General features: G+C 38.6%; 1 protein-coding gene across 3 annotated transcripts; it reads right to left on the reverse strand.

Moving 5' to 3' along the window:
• Positions 1 to 1,141: 1,141 nt before the first annotated feature.
• Positions 1,142 to 6,822, reverse strand: LOC121187430 (arfaptin-2-like). 3 transcript variants are annotated; one of them, XM_041046683.1, is made up of 10 exons: positions 6,539 to 6,822; positions 6,318 to 6,426; positions 5,533 to 5,641; positions 4,983 to 5,045; positions 4,345 to 4,431; positions 4,101 to 4,204; positions 3,698 to 3,919; positions 3,461 to 3,618; positions 3,171 to 3,345; positions 1,142 to 2,590 (listed from the first exon to the last, which is right to left on the reverse strand). In XM_041046683.1, the coding sequence occupies exons 2-10, from the start codon at positions 6,414 to 6,416 to the stop codon at positions 2,435 to 2,437; spliced, it is 1,173 nt and encodes a 390-aa protein (XP_040902617.1). In that variant the 5' UTR covers positions 6,417 to 6,426; positions 6,539 to 6,822; the 3' UTR covers positions 1,142 to 2,434. The 3 variants fall into 3 exon arrangements, with proteins under 3 accessions (XP_040902617.1, XP_040902618.1, XP_040902619.1); XM_041046684.1 differs by lacking the exon at positions 4,983 to 5,045; XM_041046685.1 differs by lacking the exons at positions 4,345 to 4,431; positions 4,983 to 5,045.
• Between the last annotated feature and the right edge of the window lie 5,731 nt (positions 6,823 to 12,553).

The raw sequence follows: 12,553 nt of genomic DNA on the forward strand, positions 1-12,553 counted from the left end.
AAGAGAAGGGAGTGATAATAAGGAATAAATTCATCACTTAAGATGGTCTTTTAGTGCTTTGAAGACCTTATCTATGTGAGCTGTGAGTCAAGATAAGTTTAAAACTCAGAGAAATTTATACTAAAGTGCAGTTTAACAAGAGAGGAGATTAAGGATACGCTTACAGGGTCAGTTCTGTGTTTAATTGTATTGTATTCTGTTGCTATTAGGTTTACTGGGAGAGAAGCAGGAAAAGGGAATCATGAAGTTTGTGATTTTAATGTTGTATTACCATGTTAGTAGGTTTTATAAGCTGCACTTGGAAACATAAAGAAAACATCCTGCTTGTTTAAGCTAATGTCTGTGAAAATAACATCAAGCCAAAATAGTCTTGTCTTATCTAACATCCCTGAAGTCAATTTCTTTCAAGCTATCTCAGCACCAGTAGAGCTACAGTGTAAAGCGATTCTGAAACTTGTAACCTAGAACACCTGTGGTTTCACGTGTCCAGCATTCCCATTCCCTGTGTCGTCATCATAAACATAATGAATGGTGCCATGCATATTAACTGTGTATAAAAGGCCTGAAACTAAGTCAGTAAAGGAAACAAAATGCACAGAACAGTTAAAATACACCACATGCACACAGGTAACAGGATGTAAATGGTATTTGTCTAACAAGGATTTCAATATACAGTTTTATTGTATGGGCAGCAGCTAAAACCAAGTCATGTTTCCTTTCAGTATATTGTAAAAAACTGGTGGAGTAAAGGAAGAAATTTAGAAATGAAAAAAGTAAGCACCTTATGTGCAGTTTAACAAAGGATCGCTATTCTAAAGTGTTACCCTTGTGTCTTCTATTACCAGATGTAATAAGCAATTAACTGATCTAAAGTAATTATCTCATGCAATAAAGCAGTTAGTGTTTCCTGTTTCCAGCAGCAGTTTCCAAAAGCATGTAATTGCTGGCAAAATTAAAGAAAAAAAAAAAAGAAAAACTGAACTAGTGATCAGTGTGCTGATGAGCCTTGAAATCATGAAGCAGACATTTAAAGGAAATGATGAAAGCGAGATTTCATGATTATGAAATAAGTCATGGAAAGCATGTTAGATATATATCAGACTGTATTATCATATACATACTTAATACATACATTGTGAGTTTTCTGTACATATTCTGTGAAAGCTTCCCATATCAAACTGACAGAATTGTGTCAACTGCACAGTTATGTGAAACAAACCATCCAGCAGACTTTATTGGAAATGCAGACCAAGACAAAGACAATCAGCTGACTAGAACTCAAAAGAGGCTTACGTAACATACAACGTTATGTTACAAACAAATTGGTAAATAAATAAAATAATAAAAATGTACTCATACATTCTGTTCTTGAAGAGATTTGCATCGTAACAGAATATATGTGGTATCATGTTTATTCAGTATTCCCATTCATTGTATGTGTTTTAAAACTTGAGACTTCAAAAATGAGTCTCAAACACTGTCACCTCCCACTGAAACAGTCAAACACGATCATACACTGGCTATGTGTCACAGGTTGATTTGGATTTCTTTATGATAACTGAGATGTCTCTATTTATCATCAAAGCATCCATTAGATTCATTGATGCTGACTCACTGCTGTTTTTGAGGCTTGTTTCCATGTGTAAACACTGGAGTAAAAAAGACAGATAATTGTAACTGCTGAATTCATAAGGACATATCTGGAGGTACCAAAAACTTAGGAGGTCCAGTTAATTATGAATTGTATATTAAGTTAGAGAAAATCACTATATTCACCATATATATTTTTTCCCTTCTATGCATGTAAACCGTAACTTGACCATTCAGACAGGTATTCCACAAAGCACTATTAGAAACATAGTGGGATAATTTTGATCCTGATTTAAATCTGTAAAGCAACATTTGAAGGACATGGTTCAGTCATGCATATTCATGAAAATAAATAGAATTTCAGAGAATATTTATATTTTTGATATTATTCCCCAAACTTGCTAAAGTGATTTGTGGAATTCCTCCCATGTGGTGTACTCTGCAATATTAAAGATAACGCTTTAGACAAGATTAAAAAACAACAAAATAATGCATGTGCAAAACTGCCAAGGGGTATCTCCACAATAGAAGACTATAGTGTACATAAATAAGAAGTGATATACACGTAAATGATTGTGCTACCTAAAGAATAATAAAAGTAACAAAAAGTCGTTCTGTGACTTAACAAAAAAACAATTGAAATCATTGCGCCATCTATGTAAAATATGTGATACTGAAAAACATTACAAAACTGATCTCTCATGTTTTTCGTTATCACTGGCCGCTACTAATCCTACAATATACTCCTTTATACATTTGACTCTTGTCCATCTATCCATAATTTCATGTTCTTCACTGACCAGCTTGTCACTGTACACCTGAACAGCTGAACCTGGAGCGATCTTTACTGCTCCTCTAGCCAGGATGGCTTGTCTGATCCTGGGGGCTTTAACTTTACATTGAACTGTATTAGAGTTTGTTCCAACTGCTGCTGGTTGCCAGCAAAGTAAGCTGAGATAGCATTATGGAAGAGAAGCAGCTGCTTGTGCATCACCTTCACCTATGGAAAAAAACAAGAAAAGGAAAAAGTCTGTCACTACAAACACAGTTTAAAGTGTTTACAGGAAAGCACAGCCCATGGACATCTATTAAGATGACCTTTACTAGCTGCACAGATTGCACAACTTGCAAACAACTTGCACATTCCTCTAAAATGAACTACCAAGTGTCAAGCAGGCCGTTTAAGATATTTCAGGCATAAACAATTAATGTTGGTTTTTATCTTCCTTATTTTTCATTAATTTGGCAAATATTTCCAAAATAAAACAGAATTAGGTTATGATTCTCTATGTGCATGGAAAAGCCTGCCTGTTTTATTGCCCTCTCATGTTCAAGATTCAAAGCTGTTTCACGACAAGCATCAGGATCACTGACGGCTGTAGGTATGGATCATGAAGTGTGGACTGTTGTACCTGTAACCAGACCCAACAGAGATATCACAGGGTCCTGGAGCACTCCTATATCACTATCGCTGCAGCTAAGTGTGAAGTTAAATCACTGGGGGTCGGCAAAAACAAGATTTCAGGAGGTGTTAAGTTTAAATGTGTGGGCATTTCAAAGAAAAAAGATAAACTACAAACCTTGTTTTCCTCCAGGAACTTGAGCTTGATAGTGACATCACTACGCAGTCTTTCATATTTGTCTCTGTGGATCTGGTAGTCATGCTGAGCTATCTCAATGCGGACCATGGCAGCCGCATCCCTAGGGCCCAAACTCAGCTCCTCCAAATCAGAACGATAGGCATCAAACTCAAGTCTGCATGCAAAAAAACAGTAAATGCTGTCAGAGGCTCTCAACTCACCAGGTGATCACCCTTCAAGATTTCTTTCATAATATTTTAACTCCAAAATTATATGTCATGGTTTGTTACCTTGCATTTTCATACTGCTTAATGGTCATCAAAGTATCCTCCATTGTTTTGTTGACCAGGGTGTCGATACTGGACACAAAGAAGTTGATGGCACCAAGCAGAGCCTCGCCATTCTTACACAACAGCTTCTGTGTTTCTGCGTTATAACCAAATTCATCCTGCAGACAAACACATAAGTTTTACATATTAACTGCATTTTTAGGTCATATCACACAGACAGCTTCAGCAATACTGTACCTGCAACTCTGGGGACTTCTGGCTGAGGTCGGTGAAGGTGTCTCCTAAAGCCTGTTGCGTCTGTACCATGCTTTGGAAGTGATTGATGAGCGCAGTGGCCAATCTTAGGATGTTTTCATACTTGCTCTTAGTATCTCTTAACACGTCAATCTGAGCCTCCAGTTCCAGGTCTACTGTCCGTGAGCCTCGGCCAAACCGCTCTGAAAACATCTGTTTGGTACACTGAGTAGAAGATATGGATACAGATTAAATTAATCCCAGTGTATAACAAACACGATGGAGTTAGGGTTGGACAAAGACACTGGGCCTGAAAAATAAATGCATGCGTAAGTTTCAGTTGATTTGTTTCGAACTAGTCAAGATTACATTTCAGTTAATTATATATAGACACACACACACATACCTTGTATGTGTTTATGCCCCATTTCTTTACACTGTCCAGTTTCTCCACTGCCACACCACGAGTAACTTCTTCAGCTGAATTACTAGAGTTATGGTTTGATGACCCTGAAAAGACAGAAAAAGAACAATGCACACTGTAATCCATGTCATTCTATCAAGTTTTACAAGGCAAATATTTACAGAGACTGTGTGGGTCATGAAAGTGAGTGAGGACAGTGTGGACATGGTGACAAGCCTGGTGATACCTGGATGCCGGTCTGTGTGTTGGGCAAGTCGGCTGGCTGCAGACTGGCTGTTAGGCAAGCTAACACCCCTGGATTTCATGCGAATGTCTGAAATGAGCATGGCGATGATAAAGAGTGAGGATGAGAAGAAGGCATGGCAATGGAATATGTGTCAGAGGAGCTTGGCAGTGAGATATGCAGCTGAACAGCAAGGTATGTAAACTGAAAAGAAAATGTTATCCTGCGTGGTGAAGGATACATAATAACTAGGAGTTAAAGGGGTTTTGAAATAATCCACCATGCAGGTTACTCATGCAGAATAAAAGAATTTACAATAAAAGATGAAAATGGACTTCGTGGGATGAAAGGTGAGTATCAAGCAATAACAGAACAGTCATCCAAAGTGCATTTTACAGTACAAAAGAAGACATCCTAAATGGACACCAACACATTTCAAGTAACAGCCCTATATATCAGGTTAGTGCATCCCCAATTTTGACAGCTGCAAAAGCATTTCTTGCTGCTGAAGCTGAGTTGAAGAGCAAGGTCACATACAACTCCCTTGGTCAAGCAATATCAAACCTTTTATAGGAAACCGAAACAGACCAAAATACAGGTTAACTTAGAAAACAAAAAGGGTTGTTAGAATACACAGCCACCTGGTCCTGTTGCAGGGGCTCGTCTTCTGTCCAGATACTCAGGATTGAAGCGAACTGCAGGCCCTATGGAATATGGATGTTCATAATATGAACCAGGAGCCTAGAGGTCAGCTGCTCTTGAGTGACACATTAAAATATGAGGCGGAAAAGCTATTGGTATAGTTTCTTAAAGGGGCATTAAGTGTCAACCTCTCTCAGTGAGTGAAGGATTGCAACAACATTGACAGATCCCTGGCACAGCTCATGACAGCCTGCAATTGACAACAGACAGAACCAGGGGGAAGGTGGGGGTCTTTAAAACAGAAAGTGGAACAAACAGTGAACTGTTTGAAGCCAGAAACATCAGCAACTGGCAAAGTAATCGCAGGGTCATTTGTACTGATTGACAACTCTATTAAACTGATGTAGAGTTATTAGCATAATTTTAACATATGGTACAGCAACTCTTACTTCACACACCATTATCTTTGCACACAAACTGTGTCTGTACTGTGTAAAAAAAAAACAACCAAAAAAAAAACAAGGCAAAACCTGTAGAGGATGGAAGTACCTTTGATGGTGCTGGTTGGAATGATGCCTCCTGCAGGCCCTCCATAACCTCCTGAGACAATGCTGGTTTCATTCAGGTTGGGTCCAGAAACCATGACCTGCTGCAAATCCTGATGCGTTTACAACAAAATATGGGAAATAAATATGGTTTAGAAGGCAAGAAATACTATCACATTTTTCATCAACATTAATGTTATAAAAAGATAAAACATATCCACAGTCCTGAAAACTGTAACTTATTTTTTTTTACATTATTAACTTAGATTATCGTTCACTCAAAACTGTTATTGTAATTATGACACTAAATAGGTGCTCAAATATTTACAAGGATAGTGTAAAAATATTTCTGTTCAAATGTAAAGAAACCATTTAGAGTTTTTGTTGTAAACTGCAACTACCAAAGTCAACCTACACATAGTGACCACACCAAGAAACTGTTTATGTTCTGTTTTACTATTATATTGACTGCTTGTCATGCAAAAAAGCTCAGATATGTAGAGAATGGCATCCCAGTTAATGTCTGAATTACTCTGTCTCTATGCTCTTAGTCCATCAGCCCTAGCCCAAGTATTCATGGTGATAATGGTACAGTGCTACTGTACATAGCTGCAGGCCTGGGCATGGTAACAGGCCTGTGAAGGTAACAATTGGCCTAACCAGCCTTAGTCCTGGACTGTGCTGTCATATGTAAAAGGATGCAGAACCACAAACCTAGCCTAACATGCTAATACAGATTGAGTAAAAAGGATACTGTCAGTGAGGTGAGACAAAATGTGACTGTCTGACCTGCTCCAGGCTGTCATCCTCTGGCAGAGTCCCTGTGTCTCCATTGCTGTTAATGGGGATCTCCATGGTAGCAGCCTTGCTCATGATACTGTCTGCCATAATGAAATCTCTGCAAGACAGCACCAAACACTGACACGTAAATACGGGATCATGGTTTGCAGTTCAACAAAATTAAACCAAGCCTTCTAATCCATGTCGACACAAAATAACAGCTTGCTTACACTGATGCTATCGTGGCTGGCTGGCGGTGCTGATGTGGCTGCTACTTGACAGCTAGCTTGCTTCCTCACCACTGTAGCGACCTGATATTGGAGCCAAGTCCAGCCGTCCGAAGGAGAAACACGCCGTTATTTGCACCGACAACCGCCTCGAAATGTCAGATAATTACAACGGGGAAGCGCCGTTGTCTTTAGTTGTCATTGAATGCTACAGCCATGATTATTTGTCCTACAACGTTTACGTTATCTGCTTTCATCCATTTAATTCAGCTAGAAAATCCCTGCATCCAGCCAGCTAACAGCTTTAGTAGTATCACTTCGAAATAAAAGTTTGCGTTATTTTTATTTTATTGGTAGTCGCATTTTTGAGCTATAAAAGCAAAACACTTCATGTAAAACTTATAAAGCTAGTTGTTTATTGAGTGATTATTGTACAAATGAGAGGCTGGATGCGTATACTGTGAATGGACGCTCTTATTCTGAAAGATAATACCTTAAACATAGCATCAACTCTCCTCCCCCGCTCCATCTTCCACGTAGCGCAGTGCTGACGTTGCTTTACACACGAGCTGCAGTACCGCCCTATTTCTTAAGATGTCACTAACAGCTCACCAACAAGGAAAAACAAAACCTGACCTGTCACACGTGCAAGTAACCCTCCCATCAGTAACTCCATTTAGGCGCTGCCCCCTTAAATGTTGTGAGTATTAATCATTAGAGGGAAGGTTGTTGCGTCCTGCCCCTTACATTGATTGCAATATCTCTCGAAATCAAACTGTATAAATACAGTCGTTTGTTTTCTGATGTGAAAGGCCTCAAGTTAGACCTCACCCCAGTAAACTGACCACACTTCCAATTATTTGCCTCATTTGTTTCAATCAGGGATGCTAGGAAAGTGCACATGGTCTCCAAATGTAGAAGCTGTTCTGTAATTGCTCCAGCTCTGAGCAGAGAATCAACCCTTCACACACACCTACAATGGATTGCTACGGTAAAATAGTTATTTTTTTCTTGATGTACTGATTTCCTGCGAGTGCCACATTTTCCAAACATTTGAAATCTCGTGTTGAGAAAACCTTTTCCCCTCCTTGCTTCTTCTTCATCATCGTCCTCCTCCTTATTTTTCTTCTGCATGACTGAATTTGACTTCCATGTCCCAAAGATCAAAGACAACAAAATAGAAAATGATGAAGCTGGGTTATTCATGTTTTCCTCCCAATCAACAAACCAACACGTCAGAGGCTATTTGACTGGCATGTTATTTGCTCTGATTTTGATCTGCTTGCCAAAATTCAGGCATTTCTGAGAATTATGTCAGACAAGGTAGCCTAAGCAGTGCACCATATGCATGACTGATTATGAGTGCCCTGCCTATGGTGCCTATGCCACATGGGCTTACAAAACAGTAACCTTGATGGCCACATGACAAATCATAATGTACTCTTCCACAAATTCAATTACAAATTCAGCTCTTATATTGGATACAGTGTTTTCTGTCTCAGTTCCTAAGCATTTCCTATAAATCTCACCAAAACAAAGGTCCCCACATTAAAAATCCAACTCAATATATCAGCAACTGGATCTTGTGAAACAAATATTTCATATACAGTAATTTAGTATGCAGAAGGCAATGAAATACAAAATGGAATTTATCTTCAACAACCCCAAGATCACAAAAAACACACAAAACTTGCCCTTAAAGAATATCTTTTTAATCGCCTAACTTTTGCTGGTAAAGTACCAGTTCTTAACTGACCACACAAAGACCTTTGTATTTCATTTTATAAATGGTTCTGCAAAAAATGGCATTCCAGCTGGTGTTGAGAAAGTATCTAGCCCTTCACACATGGTGAAAATAAGTAACGCTACAGCTGATACTCTCACATTCTGACCCAATACAGTAATATGTTTTGGCTCATAATATACATAATATACAGTTCAGTCAGCTGTCAATCAATGACTATATGTCTATTCTGTCTATTAACATGTTGTTACAGAGGGCAGGAGACACACCAATGTAAAAGCAATGAGGCTGTTGCTGCTACCATCAGTCCATTGTTATCATCTCAAAGCTAAATATTTCAGTGGCTGGCCAGCTACCTTAGTTCCACTTTGGTGGGTGAATAATTGAAAGGGTATGTTTTGACTTACCATTTGAAGAGAGTGACTGACTCAACATCCTTTAGCGCTGGAACCTTTGACCTCCACATTATTCATCGGCCACAAACAGCCTGCTGTCGCTGAGGCTTGAATTTTAAAACCAGTTGTTTTGTTTTTTGGAGTGGAGGTAAAGGAAATTATGAGCAGCAGTTAGTTACTAGCATTGCACGAGACTGCAAGCTGTAATTAAGTAGCCGACTTTAGGCTTATTAAAGCAGAGTTTAATCACAAATGCTCTCATGTTTCAGTATGTTAATGTGATAAACATCACAGATGTAGCTTCATAACAGTTTTATATTTTAACAAGGGTAATAGAGAGGGAATTGTTCTAGTTGTCAAAATTCTCACACAGGAGAAGGGAAATTTAGCGTTGCCTAGAAATTTAGTACAAGGCCTAATTTAATTTTCAGTTTCAGACAGGGTCTTATCTGAGACTGTACTGAATGTCACAAAGCCAGCACATGTGAGGGGTGAGTGTGAGACCTACACCATGGTGTACCCTTCCCCCTGTCAATTTAGAAAATATTTCATCTTGTTTTTTAATGATCATTAAGCATGGTTCCAGATGTTGGGAGGCAAATTCATCCTCACACAATCTCCTGTGTTCTGCAGCAGCAAACTAGAGCACTAGAGTGAGACAGGGAAATACAGAAAAACATGGTAAAGCAGTGCTGCCTGCATCGCTACTCCATGGGAATTACAAACAGGGCTCAATTTTTACATTATAGAGCATATGGAAGTAATTTTTAAAGTGTCTTTAATGTGCTATTTCAAACAGCCTGTCGACCTTTTTCCCAGTTGGTGGTTTAATCAATGCTCTCTCAAAGAAACAGCAATTCATCATCGTAATGGATCCTTGGATGATGTGCATGTCAATTGTAGAATGTCTGAAAAGACAACAAACAAGAACAATACATATTTATATGCTTTCCCTTTACTGAATGTTACTCTAAGAATAATTATGAATTGTGCTTTGGAAAGGTTTCAGTTACAGGGAAAGCACAATACAGATATGGGTCTGTGCGAAATAGTGGTTTCTGGTGCACGGTTCAGTTGAGCACATCAAATTTCATATGACAAGAGACATTATTTTGACTGACAGATGCATTTTCAGATGAATCACTACTGACATAAAGTCTCTTTGTTCCATTTTTATTTCTTCTATCCTCTTAATTTTGAAGGCTTTCATTTAAGAATAAACAGAGCTGTCAAGAGTATTTCTATTATTTAAATGAAGTCCCAAACAACTAAGAGAAGTGATATCTTATCACATGAAAAGAAAAACGAAAAAAGGGTATTATTTTGTGAGTGTGACATCTATAACATTTCAAAAGTACAAGTCATTCTTTTTTTCAAGCACATTTCACAGATTTCTACTCTTGTCGAAACACCTCCATGTCAGTGAGCACAATGACCTTGGGTATATGTCGTGAGAGCAATGGCCCCCATAAAATACAGGCCTTGCTATTGCTCTGATGTTTCCAATTAAATTCACCTGCATAATCAGAGGGACAACCAGTCAGAGGCCGCAAATAAACTGAGAGGGCAATTTAAGAATCGTAAATCCCACAAGGGCTTGTTGGCATTTCCACTGAAGTGTTAAAGCAGTTGTTAATTTTGTTTTCATGAAGACTACCTTTGGTTGGCACACAGAGGCTGTGGTCAGGATATGCACGAAAGGGCATGTTTAGTTTCTTTATACTGTTTACTTTCTTTGTCATGCAATTTTCTGTTTTGCAGGTCTCCAATTTTGCAATCTCCTTCATTTTAGTTTCCTGCTCTTTCTCTAACCATGAATTAGAAACGCTAAGTGAACTCCACGGTAAATATATGTATATGGATACAAGTATGTATATAAATAAAACTCACTAAGAGCAAGTTTTTAAAGAAGCTGTTGTACCGAAGATAGGTTGTAATGACTGTGCAAGTATTTCTTGAAATCAAGCTATGTGAGCAAAAGCTTGATTTTGAGCCATGGAGCACCTCTTGATAGAGGTTACCTTTACAAACTGTGTATACTGCCAATCACTGCATTCCTTTAAACTTCAAATGGCCAACAAAGAGCAATGTCCATGATTACTACTACCTTCCATAACAGAAGGAGTGCTCCCAGTTTATTCTTGTGTAAAATCTTTTTTCTGTCTGTGATGATCTCCTAAAGAAAAGTGTGAGTGTCTTAAAGTTATAAGACAATGTTGCAAAAAAGGAAAAATAGAGTGCTGGAAATCTGTACAAACCAGGGTGATTTGTGGACATACAGCCACATTTTTATTGGCTAAATGGTAGTTAGGAGAACTTCTTATTTTGACAGAAACCATTACCATGTTTTGAATATGGTGTTTCTTGGAAAATACTACAATATCTGAAACCTAGATTACATGTTATTAATACAAATCATACGAACATTATGAGCAAAACAATAAAACATGACCGGTGCCCCAATAAAGCATCCCAATCCTCAACGTTTTTTCTCCAGCTACTGTGGAACACTGAACTGATGTACAGTTCACAGATTTCGCAGATTTCTCCTCTTCTAGCTGGAAGATATATTTTTTCCAGCTTTTCCTTAGACTTCCATGGGTCTGCTTCCATTCAGCCATGCCAGTTACAGCTTCAGTATGGAGGCCACTTCAGACAGCTACTTTATCCAAAGCTTATTGCTTTGTGGTATATCTTCCCCTTAAGCAGCATACCATGTCAGGTTAATTTGTACAGCCCAGAGTATATACAGAATTTTTCATAATGCTCACATGGAAGAAACAACCTCAGAGGAAGCAATTCAAACAAAGACTCCTTCTTCTCAGACAACTGGGAAGGAAACAGGATCCATGGCTAAGAAAAGGCAATTATAAACCATTAATGGCAAGATATGTGATGATAATAGAAACACAGGTTTGTATTATGTCCAGTTTAGAAATAATAAGGCCAATGTTATTTGTAAGAGTCCCATTAAGTAAGCCAGTGGAAATGTTCACTAGCAGTTCTTCAAATCTGAGTAAAGAACACATAGTTCAAAGAATCAGTAGACAGGTTTGCTTGGAGGTGGTGTGTGGGGATGTGTGCAGGGTAGCTCGAAAGTCTCTTGATCCTATCTACCTTCACTAATGGGAACATCTTAGATTGATGATTTCCTCCACCTTCAGCAGTTACTCAACTGTCGCCTGAATGTGACATGTTTATGGGCTAGTTTCTGATGTCAAAATGAATGTGTCATCAACAGAGAAATAAAGGCCTAATAGATTTCAGGTGACTGTTGGTACCTTGTCACACTGAAAGCTTAATGATGATGTTGAGTGAGCTCATGAAAATGCTCAGAGAACCATCAAGGCTCTGATTCTAAATGTACAGGAACCAAATAGCTCATCACACAAGATACTTTGGGGAACTCGGTTGCAAGCTTTTTCTGACTTCACAAAACTGGTCAAGGCACAATTAGCAGACTCTTGTGGTGCCTGAGAGGATTAAAATCAAACCATTCTGTAACCAAGAAGAAATCCAAATTTATTTTTTGAATAGGTTTGACAGTTGGCTGGAGTCTCACTTCCAGCACCTTGGCAGAGGCTTTCAAAAGATGGTGTAACTTCTGGTAAAAGCTTACATGCACCCACCTACCCACTTTTACTGAAGGTATGGACACCACTATTCTTGTTTGCTGATTCAAATGTACTATTTTCAAAAGCCATCACAATACTGACAAGAGATTTACAACATCTGGCAATATACAGAGCATTCAGCATTTAACAGTATTCAGTTCTCATCTGCCAGTCACTAATGTTTCCACTAAGTGACTTCTCGGTGTGCACCCATTTCCTTGAACTCAATCATACAGGCTCATGCTCCTTCTCGGCTGCTTGTCTT

Source organism: Toxotes jaculatrix, chromosome 9, assembly GCF_017976425.1.
Source record: "Toxotes jaculatrix isolate fToxJac2 chromosome 9, fToxJac2.pri, whole genome shotgun sequence".
NCBI lineage: Eukaryota > Metazoa > Chordata > Actinopteri > Toxotidae > Toxotes > Toxotes jaculatrix.

What these genes read in the sequence shown, in the direction of transcription:
- LOC121187430 (XM_041046683.1), bottom strand. Translation starts at nt 6,416, where the DNA reads ATGGCAGACAGTATCATGAGCAAGGCTGCTACCATGGAGATCCCCATT. An exon ending in AGGATGACAGCCTGGAGCAG is followed by an intron (nt 5,642 to 6,317) that starts GTCAGACAGTCA and finishes TAAACGCATCAG; the next exon opens with GATTTGCAGCAGGTCATGGT. An exon ending in AGAAGTCCCCAGAGTTGCAG is followed by an intron (nt 3,619 to 3,697) that starts GTACAGTATTGC and finishes GTTTGTCTGCAG; the next exon opens with GATGAATTTGGTTATAACGC.